This window comes from Argopecten irradians, chromosome 2, assembly GCF_041381155.1.
Source record: "Argopecten irradians isolate NY chromosome 2, Ai_NY, whole genome shotgun sequence".
NCBI lineage: Eukaryota > Metazoa > Mollusca > Bivalvia > Pectinida > Pectinidae > Argopecten > Argopecten irradians.
The window spans coordinates 8,641,443-8,664,331 of NC_091135.1; the positions used below are offsets into that span (position 1 = coordinate 8,641,443).

Consider the following 22,889-nt stretch of genomic DNA (forward strand, 5'->3'; position numbering starts at 1 on the left):
GATAGCGGGTAAACTTAGAAATCCTCATGGACCATTTTGGATATACATACAGACACACATACAAGGTTTGTTAGAAAAACCTTGAAGTGAAAATACTGTTGTATATAATCTATTTGGTTCTTCATAGCTTTATCAATCCAAATCGTTACATATGCTAACTACCATGGGCATGAAATAATGTTGTTTTTAAATCACTAATTCATAAAAGGTTTTCAATATCACATATTGTTTTCAAACGCCATTTTTAATTTTTGTGATACATTTAATTAAAAAAATCGAAATATTATATGGTGCTTTAATAGAGAGCAACCAACTAAATGATTTTACATAGACCACAGTGTTAAACTTTGTTAAAGTTTTGTACTTTATTATTAAAACAAAGAATTATGTAGTTAAGTATTGTTGTTCTATAATAAAATTTCTCGGTTCTCATATAACGACTAGATAGAAAAAAAAGTTTGGGTCCTTCTAGCTCAAACTCCAACCAGGGTAGCACTTTATTGAAATCAGCAAGCGCATTTTTGCACTAAATATTCCGGAAATTCTAAGTTTTTTTACCTATTCATATTATCAAAATTGATATTTTGAACACTAAATCTCAATATGAAATTCAATTGAATATAAGTTTTCCTAGGAATATATTACCTGTCAGAAAACATTTTTACTTTTGAATCATGATTAGCAGACCATCAGCGGCCGGGTTTAAAATTCAATCCTGGGGCTCAATCTTGTATACACAGGGCCATTTCGAAGGTCTTATTTTTATTTAGTTGGTTAACCTAAAGCAGAAATTAAAATTCTAATACTCACCTATGATGAAAAGTGTATTTTTCGGCCTGTATGTCAAATCTGTAAATATTAACTTAAAGCGGTCATTTGGTTTGTCTCATGGACAGGGCTTCACCGATCGGGACAGTCCACCAGCTCGGAGTAATTCCTGGGAAACATGAAAAGGATGAACTTACACACACACTGTGTTGATTTAATTGCAAATTATGTATTAAATATTGAAATAGTATTAATGTTGATTTCGTGAATGTATTAGTTACATGAGTAAACTATACAGAATATAAAGAAAAAATATGAAAAGTCACCAGCCAAGGGGAGATAATCCATTACATCAAACAGGACCCCGATAATATAGAAAAATAGTCAAGAATTTGGAAAGAAACAATGATATACCAAAACCTTTTACATATTCAAAATTTACCCGGGACATGGTTCCAGAGCTCTTTCTGTTTAAAAATAAAACAAATTAAACAAAGTTCAAACCTGTTAATGTGCACGTAATGATGGCATGTCTTTGTCTAAAATCCAAGACAGAATCCCCCAACACCCCTCCCTGAATCACCAATGATACCTGGCATTAAAGGAAAAAAATTACAAAATGGTACATCCCCATAACATAAAACATTATGTAAAATACTAATGCCTAATTGTCTCCCCTTAATCAGTTACCAAAGTTCAATTATGTACCTAAGCAGTCCCCCCACTTATGTTTCTAAATACCACACCCCAAACTAGACATTATTATAGGCATGTAATTTTCTCCCCTTAATGTTACCAATTTCAAATGTATAAGCTGTAACTTATGTTTTATATACCTTTAGTATGCTCTCGGCACTCCAATATGGCAGAGATGACTGACCCCCCCAATTTCTTGTATTTGACCGCTAATTCCTGGTTCACCTAAACTGGAACATGCATACAGTTCTGTGAACTAAATTCTGACAACTGAGGAGACCCATGCACCGCGCACACCATGTGATCGTACCCATCTGATGTTAAACGTACACATGTCACTCGTTTACAGCCGTGCTAATTACCTGAATCTACGTTATATGTACCATTAACTTACTGGCCAATTCTAAATAAACTGCATGCATAGTCACAGTGACACATATTATTCTAAAACTTGGCGACTTACCTTTGTATCCATGGACTCACTCGGCTCCAGTGACTGACTCTTATACTTCCGGTTGCGTTCGCTATAGAGAGCAACCAACTAAATGATTTTACATAGACCACAGTGTTAAACTTTGTTAAAGTTTTGTACTGTATTATTAAAACAAAGAAATATTAGTTAGGTATTGTGTTCTATAATTAAAGTCTAGGTTCTCATATAACACTAGATAGAAAAAAAAAGTTTGGGTCCTTCTGCTCAAACTCCAACCAGGGTAGCTTTATTGAAATCAGGCGCATTTTGCACTAAAATATCCGGAAATTCTAATGTTTTTACCTATTCATTATCAAAATTGATATTTTGAACCTAAATCTCAATATGAATTTCCAAATTGATATTATGGTTATCTAGGAATAATTACCTGTCAGAAAACATTTTTTACTTTTGAAATTCATAATTAGCCAGCCAATCAGCGGCCGGGTTAAAATTCTATCCTGGGCTCAATCTTGTATATACACAGGGGCCATTTCGAAGGTCTTTTTTTTATTTAGTTGATTACCATCAATAATTTTGATCCTATATAGCGGGAACTTCCCGTGGTAATTTCAGTTTAGAAATGAACTTTATATCAAACAGAAGAGTTCACGACCGATAAAATGCAAGGGACTGTCTTCCTGAAAGATGCTGACTGTGTAATCATAATACAGAAAAATATCTCGACGTATATTTGATGCCAACCATGAAACATAAAATGAAGATTAAGTAACTACATAAACACAGAAAAACTAATAATGAAATTGGAATGGCCACCCGAAAAAATTTATAACTAGTTCCTTAAATACAAATAAGAAGATATATATGTTCCAGTTTATAGCGAGTTTGTAATTGTCTATGACAATACGATGCGCGTTGTATAAATGATTTTAAACAGTAACGGGGATGTATTTTTGATCACCCTTGTTTTCATTTTACGTTAATGTGTAGAAACAGTGGTGGTAACGAACATATTTTCATCTTCAATTTAAAAATACACTTAATATACCAATGTTGTGTATATTACTACTTTATTATCTGGTGATTGCGCCTTTGGCGTTTGTGTTTTTTTTTTTGAAATATATCATATTCTCTTTTCAATATGTGTTAAATATATAACTCAGCTCAATGTGTTATAAGGGAAGTTTTAGTGTTTTTTCTTATTTTTTATTCTTCGTAGTTATAAGTCTTGTATATTAGTTTTTGATATGTTTTCTCCTAATATTGACTGTATGCGGTCAATGTATTATGCTACGTATTCTATTTATCGCGATTAATGTCGTTATAATCATTTTGTATGGATTATAAATGAGACTGTTGTCAATCCTCGAAATATTAAATATACGTATAGATAAGACATCTGTTTGAACATCAACACACGGGTTCCTGCGTTGAGTTGTAACTGTCAAAATAATTATTGAAATTAACTGTAATGAGATTATTTACCTATTAACATAATTTCAGATTTAACACTCAATGTTGACAGTATCAATTGGTAAAACAAAAATTAATTTATATAACAGGTACTTACAAGAAGGAATTTTCAAATGACAAAGAACTTTATGTTCTTCTGTCTATTAAAATATTTGCTTCATGTTTTTATGTTTAATTGTGTACACAATCTAGTGTGTTCACAAACAGTGTGAATGGCATATTATGTGACAATTGTTGTCAAGACTAATTGCACATTCGCTCTTCACAATCAACATTTACCAACTACGATTGAAACAATCAGAATAAATAACCGCTGTATTCAATACAACCTGTCTCCGGCCAACAGTGTTACATCAAGGAGATACCGACATTTCTTTTCCTCGGATTTCATCTTACAGGGTGGTTAAAGGAAACATCTTCATATGATTTAATCAAGATTGATTTGCAATTGAGTTAGAAATTGCGTAATGCATCAGCGAAATGTATTCGATGTATGTATGATAAGAGTGGGCGGCTTATGACAGATCGCAATCAGAGCGTCAGTGGAGAACATATATGTATTGTTATTATGTGCGTTAAGGATTCAAATGTGTGGTAGGCAAGCACACATATGCTATTTGTATTTAAAAGTAGGAACATATCAATCCATAGGTATAAAGGATGTTGTATAGTCAGCTCATTCCAATCGTAAAGATGTTGTACATTTCCATTTGGAGTGCTTTGACCTTTTGACTGGGCATTTATCGTTCATGGATATCCGAACTTTCTTATAAATCTGGACAGTGCGATCTCGTATCGATCTAATACGCGCTGCTAGGCACTTAGGTCCAGAGGTTAAGCTTACATGTGCTTGGCATTTAAAAATTCGGTTTTCTGTTTCTACTATATGTTTAGTTCTTAGCGCTTATTATTTAAAATGGTTCCTCTCATTGTATTTGTCTACGAAATTTTGATCATGATCAGATTATCAACACTAGAATGATGCATTGGCTACTTTCATTTCAAAATTTTCTAATTAACGAACTTTTAAGTTGGAGTCATGTTATACATGTCATAACAGTAACAATCTTTCTTGAGATAATCCCACACTTCTATGTCCGCTGTGATTAACCAGACAAAAGTCAAAATCAGCCATTAAATACGCATTGTGCTGTCTTACTTTGGGGTTTTGTGGTGGATAGAGGAACATTCAAAAGTATAATGCGATGTTTTTTATGTACCAAACGAAAAGATTCTATTTCCATTTGTCTTATGTTTCTCTTCTTGCATTTGACATTTCGATTATTCACGTATTTACTTTGATTTCGTATATTTAATATTATCTCTTAAGACTTATACTCATAATTTGAGATTGAATCCTTGCATTGACCTATTTCTTCATTTTCAATATTTAATATTTACTTATTTATCTTTTTAGCATCTATGTATTCCTCTTGTTCATGTCTCAATAGGAACAATTGTATATCAGTATATAAGGATAGATATTACCACATGAGAATGATGAAATGGTTTGAATGTGTTTCTACACCCAATACAACCAAATCGTAACATAGAATCTTTGAAATAAGAAAAACAATCGCTGAAACGACAATATACAAATGTGTTTTCTAAACATACACTTTACATAGACATAAATGCGGTTCATTGTTTTATTCAGATTTAATTACACCATGTTTCTGTATTATAGCCTGTTCACTCTACCCAACATCATGAAATTCGCACTTTTCCTCGTTATTGCATTACCTTTGGTAATGTCAGCACCCAATAAGAAGGCTTTTGATTTCGGCTCAAACCCGTTCATAAACAGTCTGCGTGAGTATTAAAACCTATATATATATATTTGTGTACCCTACTATCTCTTCATTTCTCAGAAACATTTGCATTGTAACTGTTTTTGTTTATATCATATGTACCCTTTTATTTTGACCACGATAGTTTGCATCAGCTTACATCAAGCAAATGCTAAATCAGTAGGTATCCGGCTAAATTAAAGCCAATTGTTTATGTACGAAAGTCTATCATAAAATGTTCTTTTGTAACGAATTACAACATTTTACTATTTTATTTTAAGGAACAGCTGATTCTACGAACACCGTCAATAAGATGCTTATGTATATATAAATATTGATTACTCTAACATATTGCTTTTTAGTGGACGTCTTCCATGCTGACGAGCTCAAACAGCTGGTTACAGACTTGATTGATAATCTTGGATCTAATGCTAGGTTTGAACGAATGTCAGTCAAAGTGTAACGGTTTGGTAGACACACCAGTTTTCTGCTGGGACTGTCAACACACTGTCTCACAGCGCTTGTCCTTTAGCTTGCCATTCGTAAGTAGCCATTTAGAAAATTAAAGAATAAAGATAGCCTTGATTTCTTTTACATCTTTTGTACATTTGTTTGTACACATGTTACTGTTAATAAAAAACAGTTTTTGATTTGAAGGTTTTTTTTTTATAAACCATCAATCTAGTTTGAATGAATATGAATGAAAACGTTTATAAAGAATGGTAGTTTTGTATCAATGATATTTATTTCTCTGAAAGGTTTATCTATATATTTGTAGGCTTCAGGAGTTGGCGCACTTTTTCCATGTTCAAACCAACAACTACTGCTGCTCCAGCCGTGTAAACTTTCCCGATGGACTTTGTGTAGAATAGCGATGATCGGAATAAAATAAAATAAACCAGATGAAATAGCATTATTCTTGTTTCTTTTCCGACTTCTCATCAATAGTTCTGGTTTCCGCCATATTTACTATCGACTGATACAACAACTTAATTTATATTTCCCTTGAACCACTGTAAACATCTTCAGAATTGGATATAAAAAGGATGTTGTGTTCATACTGAGAAAAAACAATCAGGATTAGCTTATAAAATATTATGGTTGTCTTACATGGTACATATTGAAATTTGTGCGGGATATACGACCGTAAAAATAGTTAAATTGATCGATCACAGCAATTGATATATCTTTTACATGGATACATTTACAAAGGATACTGTCCATTGTGTAGTGTCAGTATAGAAAGGCCATGTTAAGTCAGTCACTCCTTGCTGAAACCAACTAAATAATTTTCCATAGACCCCAATATTAAAGTTTGTTAAAGTTTTTTATGTATTATTTTTAAAGCAAACTGAATATTAGTTAGCTACTGTGTTCTATAATTAAAGTCTAGGTTCTCAGACAACAACTAGATAGAAAAAGTTTGGGTCCTTCAGCTCAAATTCCAACCAGGGTAGCCATTTTGAAATAAGGTGCATTTTGCACTGAAGATCCTGAAATGCTAATGTTTTGTACCTATCCATTATCAAAATTTTGAACCTTAATTTCAATTTGGATTTCCAAATTCATATTTTTGTTATCCAGGAATAATTACCTGTCAGAAAACATTTTTAATTTTGAAATTTATAGTTAACAAGCCAATAAGGGACCGGGTAAAATTTCTATTCTTGGCGCAATCTTGTATACACAGGGACGTTTCGAAGGTCTTTATTCGTTTACTTGGTTGTTCCATGAAGGGAAAGGTTGATCGCCATGGTGACCATGTGCTAACCATCAGTATTAAACTCTTTTGTCAATATATATTCAAGATGAGTAACTCGATTGGTCTGATAAATCATCCAATTTTTGTGTAAAAGAGTTTGTGAAATAACGGTTGAAGTTTTGCGGCTGACATTAGTCTCGATTGAATGACAGATAACGTGTCTTTAATGTGCCATATAGTTCACCATATACCGTAATGTAGAATTGTTGGAATATTCAATGAAACATCGAGAAATTGTTTTTGGTTTGTCGGGCACTCATTTGTAAGGTGCATAACACGACATGACTCTAGTGGAAAACTTCACTACGAGTAGATGTCAACGCCAGTCCTTCCAGAATCAGATTAAATGCCAACAAAGTAATACAATTGAACATACGCAGATTTAAAGCAAATTCAAAACAAATATTATAAATTCTTATTGAAACATCGAACCCACTCATATTTGACTTACAAGAAATTATGTGAAAAGAAACCACCAATCTCCGACAATTCACAGTCTACAATAATAGTCCAACAACTTGAGGTAGGGCATTAGATGCTAAATCGGCGGGCGTACATACACACGTCCCTAATATACACATACAACTCAATACCACAATACAGGTTGTTGCCATTAGTGCAACTCTTCACAGACGATTCATTGTCTGTTCTATTTATCTACCTTTAAAATAACATTTTTTGTTGTGAATGTACAAAACAACATTGTATCGGATCTTCCAGTGCCGTTCATCTTTATGAGCGACTACAATGGATACAACAGTTTTCTGGGGTTCACCGATCACTGACGATATATGTAGACGCATTGAAAAGTTCATTTATAAAATCAAACTTAAGTCTGTTCATCGCCTCTGCCCCATCCTGCCTCTGGTTCGCTTACTCAACTTGACCTAACGTTGTGCCACTCAGTTACTAGATAATAATTGGTAGGGTCAAAACAATGATTAGGTGGAAGCTAGTATTGTGGGTTCTATTACCAACACTTACGCCGCCAAACAGTTCATCGATGAGAAGTGATAAATTTAAGAAAACCCTTTAGTTATGACCGATTAAAATCTTTCACATGTGCGCTTGATTTCAATCACACACAAACAAGGTATTCTTTAAATCCGAGTCAAAAACACATGAATATTTTCATTAGGGCTGCAAGAAACTGCATTGAAGGCCTCGGGAAATTAAACGTTTCAATCAGCTGGCCCAGATGATATTCCCTTCTAGTACTTAGACAATTATCAAGATTCACGTTGCCTATATTATATATATTCGAATCAAACAAATTTATGGGATAAAGGGTCAATCATTATACCTATTCTGTTCTAAGCCTGGGAAGGATGATAACTGTAACTTCCTATGTTCGCTCACGTCTTAACTTTTCTATCGAATATAATTATATGAAGTCGCGTTTGTACAGCATTTTTGAATATCACTTCTAATAGCAATCACTTTGATTTTGCAGTGTTTTCTTGTTAGATAAGCTTACTGCACAAACTTACAAGTTGCAAACACGTTTCTTGATCATTTGTTTAATCACTGATTCACAGTAAAATGAATATGTATGTACACAATTTACATAAACATATCGATGTCAAAGCAATAATGATATGAACGATAACTATGATATTAATGTTTATCATGTCATTATAATTGAACATCCCCACCTATCAATTATCAGTAACACTCATTAGTTAAAAGAACTAACAAATGGTCTTTGAAATCCATACCCTAGGAGTCCTGCAACCAGGTCACAATATTGTTCCAATTCACAATATTGTTCCAATTCCATATGAAATGGTTTTTTTTTTATCCTCAGTTTTGACAACACATGCTGGTAATTTCAATACCACTATATTCTATCATAAACTGTCGTTTTCCTTCCACATGTGAACACGAATCTAAAACCATCCTGAAAGAAATGAATATTTCTTTGTTTATGAAAAGTTTAAATTTTGCACTTGAGCAAAGTAAAGTATATTTATTTGTAAAATCAAAATTTTCTGACAATTGAAGAAACGTATTTGAAATGCAGCGCACATTTATTCAACAAAAATAAGAATTTGTAAAGTTGATTGAAAATTGTAAAGGGAAATAAATTTGAGAGCCATTTATTTTGCATAACTATTTACAAAAACATTGCGTATAGAAATACTTTTCTAGCTCTAAATTATGCATAACATGAAAACAAATTAATGAATATTCATCTCTTAAATTACTGATCAATATTCATTGTTTTCATTCATTGATTTATAAATATAAACATAATATTCTTACTTTAACTAGCCCTGGCATTGCTATCCAAAGCGACGCATTAGGCAGCCTTTCTATACCAATGTGCTTCCTATAGAAGATGTTTATCGACATACCCAAAGCTAAATATACAAAGGCTATGACAAAAATACTGAAACAGAAACACCATAATTACAGTTTTGTTAGCCATTTACGAAAGTCGAAGGCGAAACAATGATAGCCTGCATTAAAATCCATTTTCGAAAATCGTAGTAAGAACATGTAAGATATATTGGCAACTGGTCTATTGCAAGTTAATATTTACAAGCACATGAACACATTGGAAAATATAAAAAAAAATGTATTCGACAAAATACATTGACGAGCATTGAAACATTTTACCGTATGTTCTTCATTAATATAAGTTTGCTTTGTTTTCATAGTAAATCATACATTCTAATTAGCTAAATTTCGCATCAATAACCCTAACAAAAATCGCAAAAAAAAAGTTATCCTGGCGCAACAATATATCGACCGGGACAATTATAACGCCGTTACTGCAGGACAGAAATTAGAAAATAGTAAAATAAATGCCTAAGTATACGTGATAAGAAAAGCGATGAATGTTGGCAGGTTTTGAGAATTTGCGTAAATGTCTACTTGTTGACATGACTTTATCTGAGACTTGATAAATTTATCATTCCATATACATGTATATAGATAGTCAAAGGTTGGAATATACCCCCTGTTTCTCTTGTATCAAATTTTAAAACATTAAACATAATTAACCAGGCGTTATTGGTGATATTAAATTCACTCATAACTCATGTTACCATGTTATATCATTTACAATAGAAACGTATAGATACATTACATGTTACTTACGCTATACATATTATGGAACCTGCAGATATACCGCCGCCACCCTTAGAAGAACCTGGGCTTGTAGGACAAGCATATCTACTGTTTAGTCCGAAATACTGAATGTAAAAGTGATAAAACAAAAACATATTTAGATATTTATTTTTTCAAAATGGAAACAATATAATGGAGATTCGCAATAAAATAAAGTGTCTTTCCATACAGACGAAACATGGGAGAGTAAACACAAAAAAACCCAAAAAACACGGGTACGGACTACAACGCCGACGCCTGGTAAATTCTAACTATTAAAACAGAAACAGACGAATCAGTATTTTACTTCAGTAACAAAAGTTACTTACTTCTTAGCTATTACCATAATTCAAACTTTTGAGCTTCTGTTTTACTTCAGAGTAAAAGTACATTATTGTGTAATTAAAATTGCATCTCGCAAATCAATCTATGACACCTATGTTCTATATGTGTTATTTAAATTTATATATATACACGATTAAACAATTTATTGTCTAAATGGTAAATGCTGTGTATGCTTTGTCGGCGATGTGCCGTGTTTGATAATAATGACTGGAAACGAATGCATCATAAGGGTTTAACAACTAGGTGTGATATCAATTAAAACTGTACACAGTAGTTGTCTTGGTGTAAAAAATGAAATGAAGTTTATATTTATTCTATTGAAATGATTTGAACCCATATGCTGGTTGCACAGTCTGTAACCAGCTTACGTGTGTGTGTGTGTGTGTGTATGTTTGATAGTGGATACACTTACGTAATCTGGACTAGAAGGATCGGGTTGTGGTCCCTGCGCTGTCAGTGCACCGTCCTGTGATTGGTCACATGAGAGGAGGATGTGGGAGTTACTGTAACAAACACAGGTTAAATATTATCCAAAATGTACAAGTTATATAGATTTCATTCAATTCTTTTATTGGTTTTTGGTCAATGGCCCATCACGACAAAAGTAATTACACGTATACATATTGTGCAAAACATGCAGTATAACAAAAATAACAATTTAAATTACAAAAATAGTTATCTTATTAATAATAAATACAGAAAGAGAGTCATCATTTGATGTTATAAATTTGTACAAATATTGATATATTTTAATGACTACTTACAAAAAATAGAATACAATATATATCAGCTTTAACTTAAAGGCGATGCTTCCGATCAGAGGAATGATGAAAATAGACAAGACAACATATTAATATTTTTTATATCATCACATATCGCGTTTACAAGAAACAATTTCCATTAAAAGGAAACTAATCCACTATTCTGAAGCATCACATATGCCGCTGAAAGTGTTGATTTAATGCCAATGGCTTGTAGAGTAAATGACTCTAGATACATTCGTGTCTCGTGCTGCATCGTTAGGAAAAGTCATTCTTCAAACCTAACGTTATCGACACATGCCGTACCTACATGTATTAGGTAAAATCCTGCACAAAACACAATTCGAAGATGTAGTCTCTTTGATTATCCGCCAAACGCTATGGCATTGTGGAATATTGATGTGTACTGATTATAATTCCATGATTTTATCAGACATTCCAAATAAAGGCCTGGATATGTATGATTAGTGATTGAAGATTGCAAATTTCAAGCACACGTGATGTCAAATGATGATGTCCATTAATCAAATATCACTGTCCCATGTGGAGTTTACTTGGTCGATAAGTTGACCACCCCAACAATTATCGACAGATGTAGATAATAGGGGTATAAATCTATATTGCATACAGTACCACAGAGGGATGAATCAATGACCTGATGTAGCGGTGTGTACAGGTATATAACATTATTACAAGGAGCGGTATTTACATAGTAAATTATCATTCAGTAATATACTGACATATCTGAACCAATCGACCCCACCAAGCTGACCTAGTGCATGACCATGATATAGGCAAATATTAAATACACAATCACCTAATTTTTGGATATATTTAATTTATCTTTATACTATAAATATTTAAAGATGCTCCATCGCCGACAAAGCATAAACGATATTCATCATTTGAACAATAATTGGTGTTAAATCGTGTATTTATATGTTTAATTAACAAAAAAATACTATAAAAAATAATTCATGTTGCCTTTGATGCATGCGCAATCAGGACTTCATTCCATGTAGGATATAATGCCATGGAATTTTTTCGGGATGCAATTAATTATTTTTTATATTTTTAACTTAAAGTAAAATTAGAAGCTCAAACTTTTCAATGGTGGTAATGGTATAAAGTAAGTAACTTTTGGGACTGATGAAAGATACTTATCATCTGTTCCTATTTTTGATAGTGAAAAAATAAACCATTTGTCAGCGGTGGAGCATCTTTAATATATAATAAATAAATATGATAAAATAATAGAATAAATAGATGATCTAACATTAGTGGCTATGTGATATATAATTTATCAAACGAGTTCAATAATTTGATATGCCACGAGCCTTTCGGCGAGTTGCATATGCTATTCCTTTAACGAGTTTGTTAAATTTCATATCGCATACATGTAGTCAGGAGTACAATATTCTATTGATCACATAACTTTTAATAATAGAAAATATAACTTAAACTTCAAATGTCGTTACTATTAAAAACAGTAGAAATCCGGCTCGGATTTGACGTTTCTGCCTACTAAAACATTCATGCGACATCATATTTATGACGTTAAAATTACATATGACTTCATAATAGAGAAATTACTCATGTGTCTTACGATATTTTTAACATGGCTGAACGGACCAGTTATGTGTTAAATTTTAATATCGCTTGGAGAAGATGCCATCTCCTATTTGATGCTAATCCGCGTATTTCTCAATTTCTGACATGAACAAGCTACATGGTTATCATACTTATCACCATTTCTATTTTATTTGTGAGTATTTAAATTCGCGGAAATCAACTCCACTTTGTATATAACAAAATTGAATTACCGCAAATAAAAAAATCTGTACAGTAACTGATTTAATTTATGAAACAATTATAGGCAATGACATTTTAATTACATGTAGCTTCTAAATGAATATCCTGTGTATCCTATATAAAATATAAAATGTGGGAGTCATGTATTTAAGCTACAAACACCTACCGTTGTACTGTTGGTGTACCAGCTTGTGTATATTGATATGATATCGTCACTGCTCCTAAATCGTCAGTTGTATAAGATACAGAGTCAGTGGTTCCCAGATTGAAGTATTCCGCGTTAGGTAGATTTTGATGTATATTGCAAACCTGAAATTTCAAAGGAAATATAAAGCCAACAGTTCCACAATTACAAGACACAACACGAATATACGGCAGCCTCCCAAAACACGCACTGTACACCATATAACACGCCAAACATCGAAGACCGTCCTTAAATGGCCCTTGCTGTAAATTGGACGATAATTTGAAGGAATCAAGAAAGTATGTGGCATAGAAGAAAGAAAGAGAAAGAGTGAAAGTTCTAAATATGTTTCCAAATGGCATTGAAACGAATATCACCGATTTGTTTATAGTAACGTTTAACCAATCAAGCTTAAAGACATACTATTCCTTTCTACAACGTCGTTATATTGCACGCATTATTACTAATAAGCAGTTGACTCATAGACACTCTATATACGATAATGTATAATAAGTAAGTACGTATTCTCTATCAGCTAAGACCAAGAAATACATCTGTTTAGGGTTACATTGGCAAAAAAATAGGGTCGATAGGTCGAGATTTTTTAGTGTCTTTCACTCTAAAATAATTGCCGTAACCGGAGTCTGAGATCGAAATCCCTACTTTTCATTTTTTGTAGAAAAGTGGAAAAAACAGGGTCTTGAGAAAAAAAAAGTATGGTCGGTCGGGTAAACCTAAACAGAATTTTGTTTTTGTTTGGCCTAATAATCAAAATAAAAGATATATAGACTAAATGCCGTAATCTAGCGTGTTTGTATCATGTTAAAACGATTTGTAGTAATGCAAAGGGAACATGTAGGATAAAACCTGCACAATATTTTGCTTTCACGAAAGTTTTTCAAACAGCACCTAATGGTTGTGTGTGTATTAACAAACATAAAATAGATAAATATTCTCTGATTTTGCGGAGTCTAGGTTTTGATGGAAAAGTACAAACAGGTTTGTTTCTGGAAATATCGAGATGAAAAGTATTCATGAAAAATGGTTTACATACCGCTACGTTTTGACAATTATCTGGTCCTTCCGAGAAGTCAGCACAAGGATTCCACGAGTAAAGCTCACTTGTAGAAGCTCCTGGAATATCCATGAAACTAGAAAAGGAGAAATGCTGAATAACATATATTAATGTATTTGGTTGTAACTTTTCATTCAAACGACTTCTTTTCAATAACCGAAAGGCCCAGGGTACTGATATTTGGCCTGTAGCATGCTGGGATGAAGGGCTACCAAGTTTGTCCAAATGAATGACATTGACCTTCATTCAAGGTTACAGGGGTCAAGAAGACTAAAATCTTTAAACGCCTTCTTCTCTAAACCCTGATAGCCCAGGGTACTGATATTGGGCCTGTAGCAAGCTGGGATGAAGGGCTATCGGGTTTGTTCAAATGACCTTGACGTTTATTTAAGGTCACAGGGGTCAAATAGGCTAAAATCCTGTAAACAACATTTTGTGAATAACGAAGAGGCCAAGAGAACTGATATTAGGCCCGTGACATGCTGGGATGAAGGTTTTGAAAGATGAAAGTTTGTTCAAATGAATTACCCTGATCTTCTTTCAAGGTGACAGGGGTCAAAAAGGCTAAAATCTTTGAACGACTTCTTGTGAATAACTAAGAGGGCCTAGATACTTGATATTGGGCATATGACATGCTGGGATTCAATCAAAGTCACAGGGTTGTCAAATAGGCTAAAATCTTTAAACGACTATGTTTTATTGTGTTAATAGTCAGATAACCGTCAAGGCCCATGGGCCTCTTGTTCAAAATTTGAGGTCTTTATACAGGTGAAAATGGAATAGCGTTTAAAGATATATACATTAACAGTCTACATTACTGCTAAATCAATGGGGCGCACTACTTTAAACAATTCAACGGTATGGTAAAGAACAGTAACATTCAGAAAAATCATGTGATTAAAAGGTTGAATTCATCTATATAGAATACTGTTACATGTACAAAGGCTCGTCAATAATTCATCGATAACTAAATAATTTTATAGAAAAAGTAACAAAGTATTTAGAAAAAAATATTAACATCTTTAACGAGACGTTATACCATTTTTAAACCTGATGAAAATACTTACGTCGGGTTGTTCACATCTGTGCTGGACAAAGGAGTTAAATCAATTATTTGTCCATCCGAAAACTGACACGAGCATGGCCCTGTTTTAACACAATCAAAAGCCGTGATGGATTTTGTCAACACCAACAACACGGAAATCAATGTTAAAGAACACTTTCCAAACGCACTCGAGCAAGGCATCGTCGACCTTTGTTACTTTTTGGATTAATACTAAATATTGACACCCAGGACCATCTCTGATTCGTCTTACTGACTGTTTAGTGTCATATGATTTGTTATCGATGTACTCACTCCCACAACCGATATAGCTAGAGCAATGGTTGACGATTAAATATATCCACTCAGTATTCACTACAGTGGGGTTTATTATCAGTAAGTAAACGACATGTAAAGGCGTGTTTACATGTACTTACTGTTGAGGTAAGTCGTGTCATCATTCAATTTTCATGTTGCTATTTATCAGATAAAATATAACTTAAATTATTTTGATCGTCATGTTTCTTTGTTTATTTCTTCTACTGCCGTACATTCTGCCCGATAACTACTGCCGTATAAACTTTATCCGTCATTTACGATTCACGTGTATATATTCCACATTTAAAGTAACGTCCTATTAAAAGACTTCGACCTTAAGCCTTTCGTTGATAAAAACCTCATTAAAATCCGCAAAAACGTGACGTCACATTCACCGGAATGACGTCATTTTTTTCTTGGTTTATGCCAGTGATATTACATTCTGAATTTAAAAAAACAGGATTACTGGAACTGTTTACAAAGGCGCTCTATATAGTTCCCATGGCAATAAATTGGATTACACTGTCATTCAGGTACATTTCCCTGCGCAACAAAGTAGCGTCTTTGTGCATTAAATAAATTCCATAGATGGACATCATGTATTTCTAATGTATGGAATTCTTCAACACGGAATGTTGGTTGCATATTTTCTAATACGTAAAATGTACTTCCCAATGATTCAATGAATCAAATACAACTCAATTGCGTATGAAACGTGACAGATGTGATTAAGTTTGTTAATACGTACCAGTCCTTTGTTCTCCATCATCGTCTTAATCATCATCAACACACATTATCATCATCACATCATCATCATCATCCTTGTAATCATCATCATCATCATCATCATCATCATCATCATCATTCATCAAACATCATTATATCTTCATCCGCATCATTGTCATGATCATAATCATCAAAAAGAACATCATCATCATCAACTATATGTAGTTATACTCAAAAATTAGTCACATTATCTTCATCTACATAAACAACATCATCATCAAATCAATTATCATCTTCATCATCATCAGCCATATTCATTGTTTTTTTATTTGACATACACAACTCTATACTACCACATCCACACACCGATTCAAAAACATACATTCAATAATATATATACAAAAGAGAGAAGAGAGGAGAGAGAGAGAGAGAGAGAGAGAGAGAGAGAGAGAGAGAGAGAGAGAGAGAGAGAGAGAGAGAGAGAGAGAGAGGGAGAGAGAGAGAGAGAGAGAGAGAGATAATGATTATATTATAGATTCTATAGCTGGAGGTTGCAGTTATGTAAACTTTTGTATAAATACTTAATGAAGTGTGTTAAAATAATTTTGTAATAAAGTATATTTTATCTCATACTGTCAGGGATTTAGTGAAGTTTCTATAAGTTTAATCCATTTTTTCCAATTACGGTTAAATTTTTCTATGTATTTATTACCTTTACCAATACTTATATATTTCTGTATATCGTCATTTTCCTTTAGATTTTAATGATGCTACAGACAGGTTTTGTTGAAGACACCTAGATCTATAAATGTACTGTTTCATGATTAGTAAAATCAGATTATCAATTATTGAAGGAAAAAGGAATTAGTAATGCATCAAGTAAAAATTCAAAGTGTTCAAAAAAAGTTGTACTTCGCTGCATTCCCAAAATAAATGTGTTATTGTTTCTATCTCTGTCTTACAGAAAAAGCAGTGTGGATTTTCAGATAAACCAATTTTAAATAAATATGAGTTTGTTGTAAGGATAAACGATAAACGATCTCTTTAGAGATTTATGTTTATTACACATTACGATGAAATTATTTATTACATAATTTGTTTACACTGATCTATATATGACGAAATACAATATTTACAACTATTATCCCGACTGTTCAATAAAACCTTGTTATATTACACAGTTCGAAGTTATATTGCACGCTTCCATGGAAACGTTTTATTGCACGGCTCTAGATGTTATATTGCACGGCTTTAGGAACACCTCGTTGTTGTTGTTGTTTAGTTTTGTAGAAATATTCCGAGGAATCGCGCGTAACAGTAAGTTACGTTATTATGACGTCACAAAGGCTCACGCTCAATTTCGCGCTAGCTTTATAAATCTCAAACCAGACACGCCATGCAAACGTTTATCGAGTAGAGGACTGACACGGCGAATGTATTTGATTAAAAGGCTGCATGCAGGTCAAATAATGTTAAAGAAGACAATAAGACATCCAAACCGGAGTTACAATGTGACGTACGTGGATTATACGTCAATCTTCAATATGACTTGAAGCTTCTCCGTACGGTACGGTGCTGATGATTTTGTTAAGTGATTGTCTTATTATTTTATAAAAATATTCAACAAAAAAGCTGGTGATTATGTAATAAAACAAATATTTCATGGGTTACTGTGCTCTAGTTCATAATATTTACCCCTCGGTGGTGGTAATCAACAAATATTATATTGCACGAGGCCGAAATTTGTTGTTTACCACCACCTCGATTTAGATGAATCTCGATGTAGATTTAACCTACATTACAGTCAAATTCCCTCCGAATGGAATATGATTGATTTCAAAGTATGTTTCACTATCGATTGTTGTACTACCGTGCTACATCTATATGTATTATGTAATATACATTTTATATGCAAACTTAAAGACGCATTGTGATGGTAATTTTCATAATTAAATTAGAATTTAGACAGTTCTTTTTTCACATATCTTATGATGTATCTATGAATTATCTTTAAGATCAACAAATTTAAAAAAAAAAAAAATTGCAACAAAAGATTTTTGCGAGGAATATTGAAGGAGGACCAATGTACTCTATTGTACTTCAAAGCGATAGTGTATACTGTTTCAAGTCAAGTAGAAATCTGACCTTAAAATTCAGACAGACCGAATACTTATAATTATCCCGCCTCAGAGAAGTATCTTGTATTCCTATTGGTTAAAATGACGTCACGTGATATCCAAGATTAAAATAATCGTATCAGGTTAGTAGAGATCGTATCAGGTTTAGACGATAGAGTTATCGTTCTTTGCCCATAACGTCATTAGCAACACGCGATGACGGCACTCAAAGAGATGAAAACAAAATGTTTGAATAATAGCGCTGATGACCACATTCAAAGCAAACCGAAATCGGCAACACTTATTTAGGATTAAACTTAACAGAAATGAACCATGACAACCCATTCGAATAATTCAATGAGGTGAAAATTGCTTAAGCTTTGAATTGTTTTGGTTTCCATACTCAGTACATAATGCATTTTGCAGTAACTAAATGGAAAGGGTCTTCAACGAGATAAATTCGTTACACAGTTTTTTAGTGACCTAATACGGAAAAATATTGGGTTTAGACCCAATATTTTTCCATATTAGGTCACTAACAAACTGTGTAACTAATAGTATCACATACAATATATCTAGAAAAATAGAGTAACATATAATGTTCTCGAGACAAACGATTGATAGATATTATTTGCACGTGCATTAACAGTGTTTGATACTCTTTATTCCAGCGTGTATACTTGTTTAATGCATCGCCATGTTTTCATATTTCATTCTTTACCACTTCACTATGGAATTTCCGTTGTCATTTCCATGTCCTTAATGTATAGTTGGAATATCAATCCAAATGATCTTATACTTTTATCATAATTTTTAAAATTATACCATTTTCTTTAGTGTCTTGAATGACCAATATGGTGGTCCGGATTTCCCTGACAATAGTTTGGTTTGTTCCACAGGGTCAATACTCAAAAACGTGTAAAATGACATCCACATACTACACGTGCTCAGAATCACACTGTAAACCATTATCGCGCATTTGAAAGGACCTGTCTACTCGTCTTTGTTACTTCCGTTATATCCACCGACAAACAATGCAACTGTTGATACATTAACCACAAATAAGAACACCCAGAAACACAAAAAGTCAATCGCAGACGTCACATCCGGCCACGTGATTTTGTCGTCTCTACTCGGAGGTATCGGTATAGGCGACAAGCGTTCCTCAGCAGACACGGTTACGCTTTGTATTTTGATTTTCTCCGTGTCCTTCAAAGCTTGAATTTGTCCTGTTGAACGACATTGCAGCCGTATACAACATCTCACTAAGCTTTTAACACAGTTCGGGATTTCACGGAAGTTGTCCCTGTAATGTAAGCGTAGTTGCAGAGCCGTTATCATGATGATTGTCGTTCCTATACTTAAAAGTACCACAAGATATGTCGATAGTAACGACATGGTTCCGCTTTCTGGAAGTGACGAACTCACAATGGTCAGAAAAACAGCAAAGGCAAGATAAAGAGTCATCGCATAGCTCATCTTCTCGCCGCTTTCTATCGGGATAAGGAAGGTAAATACTGCCAGTATGGACAGCAAAAGAATAGGAAACACAATGCTTACCATGATATAATGGGGATTTCTTTTCATCGTTATCGAAAACGTAACAAGCGATTCACTATACACTGAAAGCGAGGCCACAGCCGACGTATTGACAACATCCCATTGGCCGTTAGACTGATAGTCGTCAAGCTGTATGCCTTTGGATCCAGCTTGAACATCAATGATGTCCACAGTGCTCATCCATACTCCTACAATGATAGAACAGGTCTGCTGGTCGAAAGGGAAGTATTGAATATCAATCGAACATTTCGTTTCAAAAACTTCGAACGGGAGCCAATAAACGTATCCATCGTCATCAACCCGCATTAGTATAAAGTCATCCCCGAGTTGCTTAAGTCTTGTAAATCCATTTTGAAGAGCAACGTCTGGTTTCCAAATGTCTGACTGTGGTACAAGGATGTGATCTATATCGTTAAACATAGAAGGAGTCCATTTTAAGTTGTTATCATACCAACTAATGGACAGGTAGGCGGTAGTGGTCATTCTTTCCTGTACTTCATCCACACTGTTGATCCCTATCAGATACAGGTCAATGTTCACTATCAATGCATCATCCTGGTATTCAATAGGTCTTATCTTCCTGTTGTACGTCTTATTCTTGAACAGGTAGTTGTGTAGTTCCTTTGTATCGTTGTAGGATATTGCTTCAGTCCATATTGGTAATATTGCAGAACAGAACACAAGTTTTATTGCGGTGCAAAACATGCCCAATCCACTGACACCATACACTGGATATAGAGTTCTGCGGTGAGTTTTTAAGAGCAATTGTTGACGTTCACACTTTTATGTTCAGAATGCTCTCTGACAGAGCCAGATACAATTATGATATTTGAATCGTATATCTATAAAGTTTTGTCCTGGGAAATAATGCCGGTTTTGCATACCATTACATCGGAAAATATTTCGCTGCTAGCTATAACTTTACGCGACATCATGGTCACAAGGGATATGTCCTTTGAACTGTAACTTTTATTGTAATTACGAATGGTACGTCAATGATATGATACTTTATTGTCTCTGCCTGTAGGGTCATGGACCTCATATTTTATTTACATGTTAAGTATCACTGATTTGTTGTAACCGATGCGTCATGAAATCATAATGTTGATAGGCCCTTTGCCAAATGGTAATGTCAGCCAGAATGTTTATTATTACTAGAATGTTTCACCACAATGCCCCGATGATGACACCAGTAATTAAGGATATGTATGTGCTTTTTTATTTATTTATTGAAATCTAACATTACTTTTCAGTTAATGAGAGGCATCTGTCCATGCTGGTGATTTATGGATGAAAGACATTTTTGCTAATGAGTATCGCAATGTTTGACATGCTTCGCACAACCTAAACATTAAATCATATATCAGTTGCGCATTGATCAATGTTCAAATGAGATAGTCGACCTTTTACGAAGTAAAGAGTGACCTTAGCACCTCTAAATTTAAACAATCTGAGCTGCAATATATCAAATGTGAACTTTTTCTGAACACAGAACACTAATCCTCTCTGTGGTCTCTGTGGCTGGCTCACCTGGTAACGCGTGTTCTCTGTGGCTGACTCACCTGGTAACGCGTGTTCTCTGTGGCTGACTCACCTGCTGCTAGCTGGTAACGTCATTTACAGAGGATAGGTAGAACTAGGATGTTTACCGGGGTCTGGGTAAGGAAGGTTTATGTTGTGGACTGGGAATCAATCGATTTTTAGCTTCAAATAATTACACGAATTTGCTTTTAGGCATTATATAACATTTGATAAACGCAGTAATAGAGTGTGACAAAAGTCTGGGCCACTTTTCTTATAAAATGATTTTGACAAACCAGGTAAACTCGTTTTGTACGTGTTATTACCTACAGTCTTGACGTGAATTATGGTAGATGTCACATAATCGAACTCGTATTGCTTCATGTGATCACATTAATGTAAAATGTAAGGTTAAGTCTTCAATACTAAATTTTTTGATGAAAGTTATATAAAAACCGCTATCACATTTGTAAATTTGTTCTATAAGATTTTTCTGTAGTATTAAATTTTGCCTTCCAACTTACCTTTTGCTCGCAGTCTTTTAACTCCGGAGCATGTCATATTTTCGCAAAATTATCATAAAAATCGATGCAAATTATATTATTATATTGTGTAAATAACAATACTTTGGCTAGACTTAATCAGATTTTGTCTCTGCTCCAACCAATTGTATATATAGTGATCCTAAATAATGATATTTCGTATCGATTTTCTATGATAATTTTTTTCTAAAACATTTAGAACTAGATATGCGCAGAAACGTGTTTAACTATTTGTACCATTTGCTAAATACATTGCTGAAATGTCAATTGAAGCTACGCTTTCATCAGCAGAGCATTTTATGTATTTTATATGGATTTCGCTGCCTACCACGGTTTGGACATTGTTTGTATTCTCTCCTGCTTTATTATTTTTATGTACAACTTTTCGAAGCCAGCACATAGAATGATTTATTCACCAGAACAGTATGAAGTCAATTATCACTATTTGTATATTACGTTTGTATGTGACTGCTGTCAATGCGCTACATCCTAATGTCTTCATAGTTACATAGACTGAGCGACATTGTAATAATATTTACAGCGATGCAATTTTACTCTAAAGTAAGTGATTAAAATCGCCGTTTCGCATTTAAAATCAACGCTACTGCTATAAAGCTTATAACTGAAAAATACAATAGAACAAAATACACCATTGCACAGTGGATTAACTATTCATATAAAAGATACATTATACTTTTTCATTTCAACATATCTTATTGACGAGATCGTATGTCAAAATGATAGAATAATAGGCGAAGCCTATATAAATTCTTTCCTTATACTTCACATTGCCACAGTTGAATGTAAGTCTGTTGAGCATTGGTTATCTGTGACATGCATTGGTGTGTTA

General features: G+C 33.7%; 2 protein-coding genes across 2 annotated transcripts; both read right to left on the reverse strand.

The window, feature by feature from the left end:
- Positions 1-8,680: 8,680 nt before the first annotated feature.
- LOC138314356 (uncharacterized) lies at positions 8,681-15,617 on the reverse strand. Its single transcript, XM_069254657.1, has 7 exons — positions 15,281-15,617; positions 14,193-14,289; positions 13,121-13,263; positions 10,794-10,884; positions 10,028-10,122; positions 9,188-9,314; positions 8,681-8,822 (listed from the first exon to the last, which is right to left on the reverse strand). Exons 1-7 carry the CDS (start codon positions 15,457-15,459, stop codon positions 8,763-8,765), a joined length of 792 nt encoding a protein of 263 aa, XP_069110758.1. The 5' UTR covers positions 15,460-15,617; the 3' UTR covers positions 8,681-8,762.
- Positions 15,618-17,248: 1,631 nt separating this feature from the next.
- LOC138316418 (acetylcholine receptor subunit delta-like) lies at positions 17,249-20,681 on the reverse strand. Its single transcript, XM_069258113.1, has one exon. The coding sequence runs from the start codon at positions 20,679-20,681 to the stop codon at positions 19,410-19,412; it is 1,272 nt and encodes a 423-aa protein (XP_069114214.1). The 3' UTR covers positions 17,249-19,409.
- Positions 20,682-22,889: the final 2,208 nt, after the last annotated feature.